The sequence below is a fragment of the Dromiciops gliroides genome, chromosome 3, assembly GCF_019393635.1.
Source record: "Dromiciops gliroides isolate mDroGli1 chromosome 3, mDroGli1.pri, whole genome shotgun sequence".
Classification (NCBI taxonomy): domain Eukaryota; kingdom Metazoa; phylum Chordata; class Mammalia; order Microbiotheria; family Microbiotheriidae; genus Dromiciops; species Dromiciops gliroides.
The window spans coordinates 543,108,678-543,127,602 of record NC_057863.1 but is presented as its reverse complement, the minus strand read 5'-3'; the positions used below and the strand labels follow the sequence as shown (position 1 = coordinate 543,127,602).

At 38.5% G+C, this 18,925-nt stretch overlaps 1 protein-coding gene across 5 annotated transcripts in view; it reads left to right on the top strand.

Annotated features, from left to right (window-relative positions):
* The window catches only part of FCHSD2 (FCH and double SH3 domains 2), a 354,314-nt gene that overhangs the window by 167,082 nt on the left and 168,307 nt on the right, over positions 1 to 18,925 (top strand). For all 5 annotated transcript variants that reach the window (XM_043992382.1, XM_043992381.1, XM_043992379.1 and 2 more), the window contains exons 4-5: positions 1,662 to 1,738; positions 10,827 to 10,971. In XM_043992382.1, the coding sequence (XP_043848317.1) occupies positions 1,662 to 1,738; positions 10,827 to 10,971 (222 nt within the window). The remainder of the gene's footprint in view (positions 1 to 1,661; positions 1,739 to 10,826; positions 10,972 to 18,925) is intronic.

Genomic DNA, 18,925 nt, shown 5'->3' with positions numbered 1-18,925 from the left:
TTGTAAGCATTAGAGCAGTGTATGCAAGTGTAATGGTAATTGATTTATGCACTTTGCTATGTTCTGGGGATATAAAAATGAAAAACTGTGCAGTTGATACCCTCAGGGCGATAACAGCCTGATCAAGGAGTTACAGCATGTACAGTAAATAAATACGTATGAAACAGTGGAATGAGATAAGGGCAAAGGATAAATCTAGACCCAGTGACTTATGGAGGAAGAAATCACTTTGAAAAAGGCCTCCTGAAGGACATGGCCCCGGAGCTGGTCAAGTCTTGAAAGAAGAGAGATTGGTTAACAGGTAGAAATAAGTGTCCTGGGCCTGGGAGACAACCTGTGGGAATTGACAAGGGCTGAGGGCTCAGGTCGAGTTTGGGAAACTGTTAGTGTTCCAAGTGGACCTAGAGTATGGAATCCTTCAAGGAAAAGAAAATGAAGGCAGGCTGGAAAGGCAAGCTGGAGTCATGCTCTGGAAGAGCCAGCGATGCTCTTCTAAGAACTTCGTGTTTTATCTTAGAGGGAAGGAGCCCATGAATGCTTTTGTGTGAGGCAATGATGTAGTTAAGTATGACTTTGGGGAAGCTTCTTTGGTGACTATGAAGAGGATAGTGTGGGAATGAAGAGATTAGCAGAGGAAAGGGGACAGATATCAGGCTTCATCAATCTGAGTAGCACTCACTACTAGACCTGTCTCAGGGGAAAATACAGAGTCTTTTTTAGAGAATTCTTGGGGTCAGACAAGTCCTGAAGTTTGTTTTGTTTTTTGATACCAGCATGCACCAAATGATGTAAATAATGCTTAAACCCTGGAGGAGGGATTAGGAGCACCCTTGTTTTAGTTCCAATTCCACCACTAACATCACCATATGAAAGCTGTCCACTTTTTTTTATGGCTTCATTCTTTTTTCAAACAAGAGGTTAAGACTTGATGGTCTCTAAGATACCTTCCAATACTGTCTAAATATAATTAGTAATTGAGAGCATGTTAGGGGGAAATTGAGTTTATAGAACTTACTAGACCCTGTATAACTTATTCTTCCACCCCAGTAGGAGAGGGTTTGACAGGGTCATATAGGTGCATGCAGCAAGCTTGAGTTTCAGTGCTAACTCTGCCATTTATTAGGTATGATTATGGTTATCACTTTATATCTCTGGGCCTCATTTTTCCCCTTCATAAAATCTGCAATCCTTATAGCATCATTGTAAACCCTCAAGTGCTCTCTAAATGGAAGCTGTTACTTACTCTTTCTTATCTGTCAAAAGAGTGTGGGTTGGACTAAGTGACCTCCCAAGCCCCCTCCAGTTCTAAATCTCTGATCCTATTACGAGATGCCCATGTGAGAGAGCCAGCTTGGCTGCTTTAGTGGATTCCTGAATTAAGAAGCAAATCAAGCAGCTCCATAAAACCTAAAATCTCCAAGCCTTAAACCCACTCTGTTCCTGAAGAATGAAATAAGATCCGAAAGGGAATGGAACATGGCTGTCATGGTTCTGCAGATTATTCTAAATTTGAGTCTGAAAATAGGCATCAGAATGAGAAAAATTGTATTTTGTTTGTGGAAGAACAAAGGGTTTATAGGGGAGGAATTTGTGATTAAGAAACAGCTTCCTTTATGACCTCATACTTATGTTGAAAAATATCTTCCCTCCTTTGTCAATAGGGCATCCAGAAATTGGCTAGTCAGTACCTGAAGAAAGATTGGCCTGGAATAAAAGCTGATGAGCGGAATGATTACAGGTAATTCAGCAAGTGGGTCGTGATATATTTTTTTTAATGGCAACTTTTTTGCTTTCCATTTCACAAACTGACATTTTCATTCCCAGAGGAAAGATAGTAACTTTTACCGAATGACGTTAAAATGATATAGCTTTCTAAAAATCTAGAAGGCTTTGTAGCTAAAGCCTCTCACTGTAGCTGTACTGAAGTTGGATTGATCCTTCCAGAAACAGGAAGCAGGGCCTGGGGAAGCAAGGTGCTCTCCCTTTGTTATATCCTTCTCTCCTAGAGGTTCATAGAGTTTCATAAACTCCCAGGTTCATAACTTTGGTGTTATTCTTGTTCCCTTACCCCACATATTCATCACGTATATCAAATCTGAACCCTTCTGTCTATCACAGACCCAGCCCATTCGTTCAGTCCCTCATCACCTCTTACCTAGATTATTGTGCTGGACTTTAGCCTGGTCTTGTTGCTTCAGGCCTCTCCTACCTCTAGTCTATCCCCCACTCTACTGCCAAAGTGATTTTCCTTAAGTATAGATCTTACTGTTTAATCCCCTACTGAATAAGCTCCCTATTGCCTTGAAGATCAAATATAAACTCCTCTGTTTAGTATTTAAAGCCCTTCACAACCTGGTCCCAAATTGTCTTTCCAACCTTATTGTACATTATTCCCACTTCCACCCTCTTCAATCCAGCCAAGATGACCTTCTTTCTCTCCTTCAGAAATAGCCCGAGGTCATACAGCTAGTAAACATCTGAGGCTGGATTTGGACTCATGTCTTCCTGCCATCAGTGAGGCAGCTGAGTGGGACAGTGGATGGAGTGATGTGCCAGGACTTAAGAAGATCAGAGTTCATATTTGGTTCAGGTCATTAGCACCTATCACCTGAATGGTGGTGATGGCCTCTGAATCAATCTTCCTGTCTCAAATCTCTCTTCTCTCCAAACCACCCAGCTGCCAAAGCAATTTTTCTAAAGTGTAAGTCTAACCATATTAATCCCATACTTAGTAAATGTCAGTGACTCCCTGTTATCTCTGAGATCAAATATTTCATATTTATCTCATCTTTAAAAAAAAAAAAAAAAGATCTACGGGGGGAAGCTAGGTAGCACAGTGGATAAATCACTGGCCCTGGATTCAGGAGGACCTGAGTTCAAATCCAGCCTCAGACACTTGACACTTACTAGTTTTGTGACCCTGGGCAAGTCACTTAACCCTCATTGCCATGTAAAAAAAAATCTACTTTCGTGCAAGTTTTATAATGTATATAATTATTTCAGTAGTGCTTCTATGTAATTTATAAATAAGTAAATATACATGGAACACCTTACAAAGATTTCCATCTTATCTCCATTGACTAAAATTACCTTCCTTTAAGGCCCAGCTCAGGTGCTTTCTCTTTTGTGGAGCCTTTCCTGATTTCCCCAAGGTCAAAAAATTATCTCCTCTAGAAATTCCTTATTCAGTTTATCTACTATCGACTGCCTAATGCTTAGCATGGTGCCTCATGCTCTGTAAACAATAAAGCCTGTTGATCTACTGATTGATCGCCCCTTGGTCTTGTGGAATTCTCTGTTGGGTTATTTGTGTACATGTTATTTGTGTATGTGTTGTATTCCTCTTTAGCTCTTTAAATCTGAAGAACTTCATTCTAACTCTTGCTGATGATTGGGTCCCTAAGCAAGATGGCTATGTCTCCCTCTCTGGTTTCTAGAGGTACTCCTGAGGAATTGAAATGATTTTTCTTGAATGCTATTGGCTCAAGCCACATTCTGGTGTACTCTTCCAAACCACAGATTATTGATGCTCTTTTTACAAAGAAATATTAAATGTGAAAATGTACCAATACAAACATTTCCTAACACAAGGGGATTATATTCTCCCCTAAATTATAGTAGTCTGGTGGAAAAGTGGGCTCAAATTTAGGATCAGGGCAGCTAGATGGCTCAGTGGATAGAGTGTCCAGCCTAGAGTCAGGATGACTTGAGTTCAAATCCAGCCTCAGATACTTGCTAGCTGTGTGAACTTGGGCAAGTCACTTACCTAAGTAAACTCAGTTTGCTTCATTTTTCTCAACTGTAAAATGGAGATAATGATAACAGCTACCTCAAAGGGTTGTTGTGAGGATCAAATCAGATAATGTAAAGCACTTAGCACAGTACCTGGCACATAGTAAGTACTACATAAATGTTAGCTATTAATTAATCTAAAAGTAGGAAAGAATAAATGCACAGAATAGAGACCCATTTTCATGGGATGAATGTTGGCCCTGGTTTGGGAAGTGGAGGGAACCAAAGCCTCTCTTCATCCAGAGGCTTAGAGTATATCTCTCTCATCTGAATACTGCCAGACAGGGAAGAGGAAATTCCTGGGCCAGTTTTTTTTTTTTTTAAGTATTCTCAGTTCTGGCTGAGCAGCCCATGAAAAAGTTTATTCCCATTCTTCTCATGGTAAAGGAACCGTAAACAGTCAGAATACCTGCCTATGCTCTACATCAGTGAGCAAGACCCTTCAATTATATCTCATCACACCTGTCCAGAAGCATGCTCCCTAGCCCCTTTCACATTAACTCCCTCAGAGCTCCATCAGCAGGCCGCACTTACACCTCACTTTTATTTACCTTGTGAGTAGAGACTGTTTGGTTTTTAATCTTCTTATGTCCACTAGCATTGATTCTAGGGCCTGGTATTAAAGTCAGCTGAGATACTGTGTGTGAAAGAGCTTTGAAAAATGCCACTATAGGGGCAGCTAGGTGGCACAGTGGATAAAGCACCAGCCCTGGATTCAGGAGGACCTGAGTTCAAATCTGGCCTCAGACCCTTGACACTTACTAGCTGTGTGACCCTGGGCAAGTCACTTTACCCTCATTGCCCCACAAAAAAAGAAAAGAAAAATGCCACTATACAAATGTATAAAATAATTACCTGATAAGTCAGTTTCTAAATAATGTCTTAAAATGTGGAAATGAAAGGCTATTGGTCAGGGATGGAGTATACCTAGCAAGAGCTGGTAAGAATGGTTTTGCTTAGAATCTTGCCAAGCTAATCCAAAGTATGTTAAACCTGGAAAGGAAAACTGAGGGAGAAAACTGCCTAAGCCTATCCAACATATCAGTTACCACAGAAAGTAGTCACGCTGTGGGATGAATAGCAGTATAGACACCTAAAAATTCACAGAAAACAAAACCCATAGCCTCAGAAAGCACGGCTGTCACAAGCAAGGTGGGCCAGATATCTTAACATAAGGAAGCAAATTCAACCTGTTAGGTATCACTGAAACTTGGTAAAAATGAGACCAAATGGTGGGATTAGCTTGAGAAGAGGATATTTTATTAAGAAACAACAGAAATAGGGGCAGCTAGGTGGCACAGTGGATAGAGCACCGGCCCTGGAGGACCTGAGTTCAAATGCAGCCTCAGACACTTAACACTTACTAGCTGTGTGACCCTGGGCAAGTCACTTAACCCCAATTGCCTCACTAAAAAAAAAAAATAAGAAACAACAGGATGGGTAAAAAGGGGGGAGGAGGGAAATCAGAGTAGCATGGTATATTAAGAAGTTATGTGAGTAAAGATATTGTAGAGAAATGAAGTATGGTAGAAATAATTGAGGACTTTCAGTTATCTGGACATTTAGTGAAATATTTGATTTGCCAAAAGCAGAGAAGCTCTTATTTAATACCATAATGATAATTTCATCCTTGATCACTTCAAAGGTTGATAGAACCAAGAAAGGAGTTTCTACTTTGGATATGATTCTTTTAATAAGTAATTGTTAGTTCCTGGGAACTATGGGAATCTTAATGGGGAGTGGTTATCAGGAAGTGGACAATGACTACTCTGTCTTAGAATTTGGGCAGATAAAGGGGATTTTAACATTTACCATAAGTCTGGGAAGAACATATTAGGAAGAAATTTTTTTTTTAAGTGAGGCAGTTGGGGTTTAGTGACTTGCCCAGGGTCACACAGCTAGTAAGTGTTAAGTGTCTAAGGCTGGATTTGAACTCAGGTACTCCTGACTCCAGGGCCGGTGCTCTATCCACTGTGCCACCTAGCTGCCCCTGGAAGAATTTTTTAAAAAAGAATATGTAGAATCCCATTGATTAACATTCTGTAGGAGTTCACTCAGAAGAAATGGGAAATATGTAGAAAGAAATTCTGAAGAAACAAAGAGAAGGCATTCTGAAGAAGAGGAAGAGAGGAAGCTGCCTTCAGAATAAGTGTGGCTATCCAGAGATCATCAACCAATCTAGATTTTTAAAAGAAGCCTACATGGAAATGAGGGCAAGGAACAGAGGGCAGATACAAAAATGTAACCGAGTTCTGTAAAAATGGTGTCATGGGGGGCAGCTAGATGGCACAGTGGATAGAGCACCGGCCCTGGAGTCAGGAGTACCCGAGTTCAAATACAGCCTCAGACACTTAACACTTACCAGCTGTGTGACCCTGGGCAAGTCACTTAACCCCAATTGCCTCACTAAAAAATAAAAATGTTGGGGCAGCTAGGTGGCACAGTGGATAGAGCACCGGCCCTGGAGTCAGGAGTACCTGAGTTCAAATCCGGCCTCAGACACTTAACACTTACTAGCTGTGTGACCCTGGGCAAGTCACTTAACCCCAATTGCCTCACTAAAAAAAAAATTAAAATTAAAAAAAAAATAAAAATGTTTTTTAAAAAATGGTGTCATGACAGGAGGGCTAAAGTTTAGAATAAACTGGTACTACTTATGAAACCTAAGAAGAGAAAAGAGTCTGTTAAAAAAAAAAAGCGATATTGGTGAAAAGAAATAAGATCAAAGAAGGAAGAAAAACTGAGTGGCATTAGGATAGCAGAGAAGGCAGAGTTGCTTAGTTAATTCTTTCTTTTGCTCCTATTTTTGCTTTTTATTTCCCATTTTTAATGCTGTATTTCTTTTGGTGCTACTTTATAGTAATAAGACATGGAATACAAATCTCTAAAATAAGTAAAAATTAATATCACACAGAGGGCAGTGGAGAAATACATGGTGTGTGTGAGCAGGTTGCAACATATAACCAATGAGGAAGTTGGGTGAAGGACAGGAATAAAATATGTCATCAAAAATTATTAGAAGATGATTTGGGTTAGTCATATGGCAGGGGTAAAGGATAGAAAGCCAGAGTACACGCTCACAATGTAAGGAGAAAGGTCATCAGCACATTGGGTGGATCCCTGTGATGAAGTTATAGGAAGACATAGACAAGAATCTCACAGGATAGACAGGCATGGATATTGTTGGAGAGAACTTCTGAATTACTGAGATCATAGATATAATTTGAGTGTCTGGTCTTTATTCCAAGAAGAATGAGGATAGAAGATAAAAATAGATGATAGGGAATCAGTCCCCAAGATAATAATGCCCAATATTTATGGAGTACTTAAAAGCTTGCATAATGCTAGACATGTTTTTTTATCATTTGATCATTAGAAGAACCCTGTGAGGTAGGTACTACAGATATTATTTTTATTTTATAGTTGAGGAAACAGATTCAGAGAGATTAAATGACTAACACATGATCACACAGTGTCAGAAAGAGAATTTGAATCAAGTCTTCCTGACTTCCATCCACTATCCCACAGTACCTTTCAGTAGGTAAGATAAGTTGAGAGATAGTCATAAGGTATTTGTTTACCTTGATTAACCAGTCAGCAAGTATTTATTAACCCCCTACTGTGTACTAGAAACTATGCTAGATACCAGTTACTAGTGCTGGACACCACTAGATATTAGTGCAAAGAATGAAACAAACCTTACAAATCATTGGGTCCAAATGAACTACATTTGAGTACTGAAATAACTGGGCAGAAGTGATTGATAAGGCATTATCAGTGAACTTTGGAAAATTGTAGAGGTCCTCATTAAAAACAACCTATGAAAAACTTAAAATACATTGGAGTCAATCTACCAAGGTACACTGAAGACTTATAAATTAATTTAATCACAAAACACCTATTTTATAAATAAATAATGAAGAAATATTTATTCTTCATAGTTGATTTATGTAACATTATAAAAATGAAGAAACTGCTTAAATTAATCTACAGATTTAGCACTATCCTGATCAAAATACCAAGAGCATGCTTAATAGAGCTGGATAAAATGATAAATTTCATTTGTAAAGACTAAGTATCTGTTACCTCATGGGAAATAATGAAAAAATACACAAATAAAGAGAGAATAAGCACCTCCACTTTTCAAATAATTTTATATAACAGTAAACATCAAAACTATTTGCTACCTATTAAAAATTATAAAGTACATAATTGGAACAAACTAAATAAACAAAAGAGAAACTGAAACAATTGAATTCAACAACCCAATGTTTAATAAACCTGAGGGCATAAATTACTTGAAGAACTCCCTATTTGGGAACCTGGAAATAAGTTTAACAAAAATTAGGTTTAGGTTAAAGTCTTAAACCATATGCCATATAAGCTAACCATAGATATACTACCAGAATATTGAAGGTACCTTTCACGTTGTCTGGGAGTCAGGGAATTGGGTGGGAGGAGAAGTATCTTTTAACCAAACAAGAAATAGAGGCAATTAAATAAGATAAAGGAGTTTCTACTATATGAAATTGAAAAGCTTTTGCACAGGGGCAGCTAGGTGGTGCAGTGGATAGAGTACTGGCCCTGGATTCAAAATCTGGCCTCAGACATTTGACACTTACTAGCTGTGTGACCCTGGGCAAGTCACTTAACCTCAATTGCCTCACCCCCCCCCAAAAAAAAAGCTTTTCTACAAACAAAATCAATGTAATTATTAAAAGAAAGGAAACTGTTGATTGGAAAAGCATTTGTATAAAATGTCTTTGATAAAGGTCTTATATTTATAATTTATGGAGAACTAACACAAATATATAATACCAAGATCCATTCACCAATAGATAAGTGGCCAAAAGAAATGACTGAATATTTTTCTTTTTTCTTTCTTTCTTTCTTTCTTTCTTTTTTTTTTTTTTTGTGTGAGGCAATTGGGGTTAAGTGACTTGCCCAGGGTCACACAGCTAGTAAGTGTCAAGTGTCTGAGGTCAGATTTGAACTCAGATCCTCCTGAATCCAGGGCCAGTGCTCTATCCACTGCACAACCTAGCTGCCCCTAACTGAATACTTTTCAAAGGAAGAATTGCAAAATATAAAAAAACCCATGTGAACATTTATTCCAGATCACTAATAATGAATGAAATGAAATTTTTTTCCATTTTGTTTTTTGTGTCCAGCACCTAGAACTGCATAGACACTTGATAAATAATTGACTTAAAAGAATCATAAACCACAGCGGCAACAGCTCCACCTGCTAACTGGAAATCCTTGTTTCTTGGGACCTCCTTTTGCAATATACTAACATTCATAACTTATGACCTAAGTCCTTACAAGGAAGCTGTAATGATGATCAGTATCATTTTAGTGGGAGGGGCATTTGATTGTTTTATAATTTGAACATGTTGTACTCCTAGTGTGGTATATTTATTGGTGTGAGATTTAAAATTGGATATAAGATCATTAAACTTCCCCTTTAACTTTTCCCTTCATATATCTCCCAGACCAGTAAGAAAAGAAGCCTCTGAGCTTTAATCAGAGAAGGATTAGCTTTTATTGTTTGGGAATTAATTAGCCAACAAACAGGTGATACTGATTAGGTAAATAGGAAAGTAGAACTACAAATGAATAGTCTTAGATCTAAGCTTAGTCTATATTCTTTTATAAAACTCACCGAATCCCAAAACTGCCTGCCAGACCCAGAAGCGCGCTGTCACCACTGGTGTGAACAAGACAGAGAGACAACGTCCATTCTACTACTCAGTTTTAAGTTGGCGTCCCAGAAGTATCACGTGCTTGGCCACACTCTCCCGGGCAGCAGCAGGCGCACGACTGTTCATCATGGTCTCCTCCCCAAAAGGGGTGGTCCTTCAAAAGCCGCTTTACCACATTCCCCCTTGTTTCATTTGAAAAACGAATGAGTTTGCTCAATGAAACAGCCAAAAATAATATCCTATGCTAGCTAATAATATGTTAATATCAATATAGAAAAAAGGAGAGAAAAAAGTTTTGTCCAGAGGGGCAGTCCCTCATGAACGCGACGCTTTGACATTGGTCTTGCAGAGGCAGGGCCTCTGCAGAGAGTACATGTTACAGATGGTATATAATAACAGAAGGAGATAGCAAAAACTAACAAAACAAAACTGTTCATATAAAGTCTCTGAGTTCTCTTGTTTTCTTGAAGTGGTAAGATGTCATCAGGAGGAAGCTAGATTCTGCTCTGGAAAACTGGGCTCTGGACTCTGCTCTGGAAAACTGGGTTCTGGACTCTGCTCTGGAAAGCTGGGTTCTAGACTCTGGTCTGGAAAACTGGATTCTCTTCTTTAATTGTTTGAATTTTTGGATTTTTACTAAACCTTAGCATAGCATTGTCAGTGATCAAATTAATAAATTCCATTACATTGGAACATCCAGAATCTTTGATAAGTTGGATCATCCCCGTACAGTTTCAGACCATACAAGAAAATAAAAAGTAATGTGTTATTTATTGTTGTTGAGCTGTTTCAATCATGTCCAACTCTTTGTGAACTCATTTAGGGGTTTTTTGGGCAAAAATACTAAAATATTTTGTCATGTTCTTCTTTAGCTCATTTTATAGATGAGGAAACTGAGGCAAACAGGGTTAAATGATTTGACCATGGTAACATAGCTAATAAGTATCTGAGGCCAGATTTGAACTTAGGCCTTCCTGACTCTATGCCCAGAAGACCTGAATTCAAATGTGGCCTCGAACTCAGTAATATTTATAACTAAACCATAAAGTAATGTTATCTCTCAACAAGTTTACAGTTATAATCAAGGCTTTATTATTTCTGATCTTTTGTGAATAATACTTAATAATGCTTTTACAAGACTTTAAGATTTGCCAAACACTTTATAATAACCACTTGAACTATGTAGTGAGAAGATTATTTTCATCAGTTTACCCAGGAGGAAGTTTTGGCTCAGATAACTTAAATAATTCAGGTGAATAGCTAATGTTGGAGTAAAGAAATGGTTAACTCTCTTGCTTACTAATTCTTATATCCATCTCTTGGTTTTAGGAGCATGTATCCTGTTTGGAAATCATTTTTAGAGGGAACTATGCAGGTGGCCCAATCCCGAATCAATATCTGTGAAAACTATAAAAACCTTATTTCGGAACCTGCCAGGACAGTGAGAAACTTAAAGGAACAACAGCTAAAAAGGGTAATGTCTCTATATCTGTCTCCTCCCCCACAAAAGACTCAAAATAGCTTTAAAAACATCAATGATGAGTTTATAATCAACATGTCAAATTGAGTTATAAACAGAATGTGTACAAATGCCTTTTACATGACATTTTTATTATGTTTGTGTTTGACTCTGTTGTTTGAAATGGAATATTTTATGAAAGTCTTGCCATGTAAATGAAAGCCCTCTAACCATATGTAGTATCTGCTCCCATGAGTTGGGTGTTTTTTCTGCGAAACAACTGTGTGAAACTTCACATTACATATATGGAAGGAGATATGACTTCTGATTGGCTGATGGAATACTGTCCTATGAAGCTACATACCTACATAAATGGAAAAGGAACTTCTTCAGAGAGGTCTATAGAACCTCATAACCCTCTTGGAGATGGGTGAGAGAAGGAGCAAACACTCAGCCACATCCTTCTTCTGGCTCTCTACTGAGGTAGAAGTAGCAGTCTTCTCTAGAGGGATGGGTCAGGATTGTATCAATCCAATTAATATTGGTAGTGTAGAGGTACAGTACTATAGGGCCCAGGATAAAAGCCATTTTCCTTAATCATTCTCAGGAAGGGAAGGTAATACTAAGCTAAGTGTCAGCAGCATAACTCTCTGTCTCACCACACACTGATTACACAGGAGATCATCACAAATAGCTAGGACATTTATTTATCAAAGCAACAATAAACAGATATTGGGGAAGTTATACATATTAGAATAGACCATAGAATACACAAAAGTGGATGAAATTTTTACAAATGAGATAAGATCTCTGTTCCCAAAGAAAAAGAACATTCTGACCAAGGGGAGTCTCCTCTTAGCAGTCATATTTTGTGGGCCAGCTCCCTATGTCTATAATTCCAGGAAGTTTTCTCCTATTCAGAAGTATGAGCTTGCTTCTCTCAATTGCTTCTCCTAAAGTACTTTAACCATTTCTGAAGTATATACAATTGCATTGTAACTTGATTTTCTCTCAGCCAGCCTCATCATCTTCTGTGTACACAGCTTGCAGTTTCATAATGTCCTTCAAAAAACCATCCAACTCATTTGCATAGAGATGTTACACATTACTCCATTTAATGTGTTTTGGGTTGGTTTTTTGGTTTTTGGCAATTGGAGGTTAAGTGACTTGCCCAGGGTCACACAGCTAATAAGTGTCAAGCGTCTGAGGCCAGATTTGAACTCAGGTCCTTCTGACTCCAGGGCCACTACTCTATTCACTGTGCTAACTAGCTACTCCTACTTCATTTAATGGTTTTTTTTTGGGGGGGGGGGGTTGGTTTTTTTTTAGTGAGGCAATTGGGGTTAAGTGACTTGCCCAGGGTCACACAGCTAGTAAGTATTAAGTGTCTGAGGCCGGATTTGAACTCAGGTCCTCCTGAATCCAGGGCCAGTGCTCTATCCACTGTACCACCTAGCTGCCCTCATTTAATGTTAATAGTTAAACTAATTTAATAACTTGAACCAACATCAGAGAGCCATCTGATTTATGAGATACTATATGATCAAATGAAATGACACATGGAAGGTGTTTTACAAACTTTAAAGCTCTATAAATGATAGCTATTATTAGCTAACTTTATTAAATGGAGGTAACTATATTAAAGAGCACAGTCTTTCCATTGGCCATTTCAAGGTTAATGGCACTGATTTGGTTCTACAATGATCTAAATCAAGAGATTATAGGCACATTTTTTGTTTTCTTTGTCATGGGCAATTTAGAATATAATCTGAACATTCTCAGCTGATTTTTTTTTTCTTTTATATCTTTTAAAGTTGTATAGTTGAGCCCCATTCATGCCCATCACCTTAAGACTTAAAGGTATCAAAATGTCTTTTGCCAAGAAAAGTAATATAGGTTTAATTTTTCTCTGAAAAATTTGGAATGAAGGACTTGACTAATGAAAAAATTTTAAACCCTAGGATGATATGGCAACTCTGAGGAAATTAAATGTATAAAAATTCCTAGGGAAGAATATAAAGGAGTTAGTGATATAGTAAGAAAAGTTTAGAATTTAGATTTAAAATGAATTAAAAAAAAGTAAGTGTCAGCCACTGTGCTAAATGCTGGGGGACACAATACAAAAGGAAAATAGCCTCTACCCGAGTGAGATGGCCTAAATAAGGGAGTGGCAGCCAAGGAAAGGCATTTTGATCCAGGCAGTCAATTGCCATGCCCACTTCAAAACCCGTGAAAGTATTTACTTGATTATTATTCCCTAAACAAGAGGTAAAAAGCAGGAGAAACCCTTAGAAAAGCTATGACCTTGGGCCCTCTAGGTAAAATGGGCCATGTGTGTTTACAAATGAGGTACTTTTTTTTTCTTTTCTTTTCTTTTTTAGACTATTATTTATTTATTTGCAGGCAATGGGGGTTAAGTGACTTGCCCAGGGTCACACAGTAAGTGTCAAGTGTCTGAAGCCAGATTTGAACTCAGGTACTCCTGAATCCAGGGCCGGTGCTTTAACCACTGCACCATCTAGCTGCCCCCAAATGAGGTACTTTTGATGGTGTCAGAAAAGTCTGTTGGAAGTTTGCCTTTGGAGCTTCCCTTCAGCTTGATTTGTCATTAAATACTTGAGTTATCTCCTTTCGTTTCTCCAAACCACATGTATCTGTTATATTATTCACTTAAAGTTCCAAGAAGAGTACTGAAATTTTATATTTGTCTTAGCCCAGATTCATCGAATATAGACTTAAGTGATTAACTATTATCCTTATGTTAAAAATTTTTTTTAATCTTTTCCAAAGACCATTGTATTCTTAGGATTTTATTTTCAGAGATTCCTAGGATTTATCATTGAAGATACATTAGAGATCATAGTCAGGGGAAGTGACTTGCTGAAAGTCACATTGTTAATAAGTAACAAAGGCAAAATCTAGTGGAATGTAAGCTCCTTTAGCGTAGGAATTGTCCCACTGCCTGTAGCAGTGTGCCTGGAACATAGTAGGTGCTTAATAAATACTTGTTAATTGATTGGTCTTCTGATTCCAAGTTTCCATTATTATGCCATGTTATATTTCATTTTGTCTTAAGTAAATTTTGATTTTCAAGATTTCATAGCTTAAATTGTTTAAATTTAGTAAAAATGTTTATCTGCCTGGATTTTTTTTAAAGAAACAAAGCAACTTATTTTTGATGGAAGGAAGTAAAGTCTCTTTCTATCCAACTACTTGATAGTTATTTGTTGCCTTGTTCTATAATAACCTTTAACAAAGTTGTCTGACTTTGGCCAAACAGGTTACCCTAAAAGAGTATCCTATCAAGGCATATCTTGAATTTGCCAGATGGGTAAAATGTTTTCAAATGATTTCACATGAATTGAAAAGTATCCTGTTTAGTCCTTCTTCCATGCCAGGGACTGTGCTACATGCTGGAGTTCCTGCCTTCAAAGAGCTTTTATTATTATGCTAGAAGAAGATAACACATATAGAGGAGTAACAACAAGGAAGGGACTTTTCTCCTGGGAAACTGGAAAAGGGAGGAAGGAAAATGAAACACACAGGGCAGGCAGGTGGTGAGAAGGACTGGCCATGTGACCAGATGGGAAGTGAGTCTGAAGTGTTGGCCATCATCTGGGTCTGGCCAGAATGGATAACAAGCTAAGTGGGCTAGTTTGTACATACTCAGTTACCAACCAGTCAATGGGGTTGGACTGTAGGGCAGGAACACCAAAGATGAGTGGATTGTTTTCCCCAGAGATGAGGGATATAGATTGTGGAAGGCCTAGGAGTAGAGATGTTGGTCTTGGGTTTGGTCTGAATGTGCTGGTAAAAGTGGGGAGAAGCTGCTTGGTAGAGGCAGGGACAAGCTGTGATGGTTTGGCTGGAACATATCTTCAGTTATCACACTGAGGAAAGGCGACTCTTCACCAAATGGCTACTTAGACATTTTCTCCTTTAGACTTTATTTTGAGAGCCAGTGTGATGTGGTAGGAACAGTGTAGGCTTAGGCATCAGGGACAGGCTCATCAGTTCTCTGAGCCAGTTTTGTTTCCTCTTCTCTAGAATGAACTTAATATTGTTTGCACTGTCTGCTTGTCACAGGACTACTCTTAGGGAAATAAATACTTGGTAAATCTTAAGTCATTGGGTAAATATGAGAAATTACTACATAATTCCAGGTGGAATAGAGTTTTAAAAATGTTAGACTACAACAGACACTAGTGAAGTACTTCACCCAATGTGTATCTTAAAACCCCTAAGATCAATATCAATATTGGCCCCTGCCCTTTCTTTGCTGTCCTTACCTTTTATTCCTTCTAAAATAAGCTCCATGGTGACCCCCAAAATAAAACTACAAGATGTGCTGACCCTGTTATATATCTTATTTCAGATACAATTCAATTCAATAAAGCAACAATTATGCTTAACTAATGAGTGTTACCATTTCAGTCGTCAAAAGCTTCAGATTGTACGGTATATAAATTAAGAGCCTAATTAGCCATCCTCTGTCTAAGAGAAAGGATAATAACTATTTTGAGAGAAATGATTAAATTTTACATTTGAAGTAATCGTAATAATAGCTAGCATTTATAGAGTGCTTTAAGGTTTCCAAAGCACTTTGTAATATTTTCTCCATTTTACAAATGAGGAAACTGAAGTTGTAATTTGAAGGATAATATTTCAACTAAATTCCAATCCTTTGATGCTACATATAAGAATAGAGTTTTCTTACTTTGGGGATGTCCACAAAGTCTTACTTCAGTTTTCAGTTTTAACAGTTAAATGACTTAAAACTGAACTAAGAATCTGGGAACACCCTATATTTTAGCTTTTAACCAAACAGGTTTTTTTTTTTCCTCCTTTTCTCTAAGAGGTCAACCTGGCATAGTGGGAAAAGAGCCAGAGAATGATCTTGTCACTTCCTAGCAAGTTATTCCCCTTTTCTGAGACTCAGTTTCCAACTTTGTAAAAGGGGCAAAATTCTCTGTCAGATTTTTATGAATAAAATGCTTTGTAAACTTTAAATTGCTCTAGAAATGTGAGTTGTAGTAATATTCATCAAAGCTTATTTCTATAAAATGAAAACCTTAGTACTATTTTTTTAAACTAGATACTTTGTTTAATTTTTTATTTCCCTTGAATTATTCACCCACTATCAAGAATCAAAATTGATTCTGATCAGAAGTTTTGGATTCGAGTCACATGACCTAGGTTCACTACTCAGCTCTAGCACTAAATCCTAAGGCACCGGTGGAACTTGCCTTTTCTGGAGCCCAGCAACTTCATTTATAAAATGAGGGGTCCTGCCCCCAAAGGAGGAATGGACTGCCAGAGAGGACTGAGACTTATGTCAAGATCTCTGTGAGAATGCTGGCTAGGCATGTTTGGGGAATTTTCTAAAGGGGACCATAGATTAGAGCAGGAAGGAACTATAGAGTTTACAATTTGACCATATTTCAGATGAGGAAACGGATCATCCAGCCAATAAATAGCAGTCAGGACTCAAACCCAGGTCCTCTGAATCTAATGCCTCTGCTTCTGACAACATTGTTCTTCTCAGAGGGTTACTTCCTCCAAGTAAGGATTAAACTGGGTGCTGACTTCTTTTTTTTTTTTTTTTTAGTGAGGCAATTGGGGTTAAGTGACTTGCCCAGGGTCACACAGCTAGTAAGTGTTAAGTGTTTGAGGCCGGATTTGAACTCAGGTACTCCTGACTCCAGGCCGGTGCTCTATCCACTGCGCCATCTAGCTGCTCCTGGGTGCTGACTTCTGATGGATGAGCCCTTCTTTTCCATTTCTTTCATTCTCTAGTTCTGCCATTACAAACATGTTTAGCCCATTTGCATAAGAATATATCTTTGTACAACTTCTTCTTTTCCTCAAATTTCCCCTTTTTAGAATAAACACACTGAAGAAAAATATTTTTTGATAGAGCAAAGAGCTTTACAGAAAAATATGAATGCAGTATGTAGACTGAAAGACTAACTTCCTGGATCTAATACTCTGTTCATATGGGTGGTTGAATGGGGTTTCTGACTGACAAAACTTTTAAGCTAAGTAGAAGTATTTTGGTGGAAATTCCCCCCATCACCTCTTCCCCAGGGTTCAGAGACTGTTATAAAAGTTCAAGAGAACATTTATCTTTTGATTTTTTTTTATTGTTGCCTTAAAGGGATATCACCTATGTTTCATTTAATGGACTTTCTAAAACATGCTCACCTGAAACTGAAGGTAAACGTTTAGAAGTCTCCAGTGTTAAAAGAGCCTTTTATTTAAGAGAGGAAAACCAGCACAATTTCACACTTATGTGATGCTTTATGGTTTTCAAGGCTGTTTCTATAAGCCAGCCCTTCAGGGTAGGTAGTGAAGATTTTACAAATGGGGAAACTGAGGCTAAGCTTGAAGTAAAAGGTTTTGACCGAGCCAGACTTTTTACTTGTTTTATGTCATCTCACGTCAGTACCAGTAGCATGCAGGTCTTGCTTCTGTGGAGTCTTTTATATTTTGGAGCTGCCAAAGCTCAGGCTACTTGGTGTTTGTACGTTAGGCTGGGAGGCCTTGGAGGAGGCTCTGGGCAACTTGAGTAGGACTAGACTTTCTCTCTACCCTGGATAAGCATCAAGCACATAATGGCTTCTTCCAGTTATTCGAAGTGATAATATCATTAGGGATAGGAAAACACAGTTTTCATTATAGTTGAGCCTTTTTTAGTAGGAATAGGAATAATCTTCCTCTAAGTATATGTGACTAGAACATGAAATAGCAGTTTCTTTTATTTCCTTAACTTATATGACATTCAAGTTTGGTCAAGAAAGATATGGAATTTTCCAGAGACCATCCTCACTTCTGGGATCATCTCCCATCTTCAGATAAAATCTGATTCCTTTGACCTCCCGGGCACTATACAAAGCCTCTCTCCTATTTATCCCTGTTCTTCTGTTCCCTATGGCCTGACCAGTATGAAGTGATGCCTCTGGGTGGCCAGGAGGTACTTCCAGCCAAGCCGTAGACTCCCTTCTCCTAGGGACTGCCTGCCTTCCTTCTCTCTCCCTATAGCTGCTATTAAATGGATAACTGAGCACCAAGGAACACCTTCCTCTGTCCCCAGCCAGGGACATTGGTGGGGAAAAGTAAATGTAAGTAAAAGAATGAACAAAAGCATTGATTGAGGCAAGTGTGGAGCACAAAGGTCTCCCACCTGACTCTGGCACCATGGCTTTGGTGACCTTTGGCCTTCTCTGAGACTGGCTACTAGGTTTTATATTCCCACATAGCCTTGCATATACATTGCCCTGTACTCACCACAAGACCCATTTCTCTAGGGATGGGAGATCAGAGATAAACTCTGTAGGTATGTAATTCAGATGACTGGTACTAGTCTGGATTTGATATATGCTTTTTGTGGGCATGTGGGCAACCCAGCCCATGACCCTAGACCAACTCAGGCTTTTATGAATCCATCCACATATGACACAACAAGGACATAAGGGTGGGAGAACCCCAGAAGCTAGATGGTTGTTTCCAGCATTTCTTTTTGGGGGAATGTCCTATCAAGAGCATTCCTTTAGCGTACCTTATATACACAAACCTCTGCTTCCAGTGGCGGGACCCTGTCCTCCCTACTCTGTTAACTTCTGAATGTTGATAAGGCCTCTTTAGGTCAAGTTAAGCACCTTTACCTAAAGAGATATTCAGCCTCATCTAGATCTACTACACAGGCACCATCAAAGGGCCCCAAGTCAGCCCTTTGGGTGGTTGTCTTCCCCCTCTCCCTTCTCATCAGAAAGCTTCATGCAGCTGAAATCAGCTGTTAATAGAGATTTTCCTCACTCCTAACATCTGCCTCAGTCTTCTGCACTCACTGCTTCACACATGTGGCCAGGTTGGACATAACTGAATTTTTTTCTAATTTCAAAAGGTTAGTCCTGATTCTGCTTCTCAACAAATTTTGGTTCCCAGCTGGAGGTTCCAACCCTAAATGATC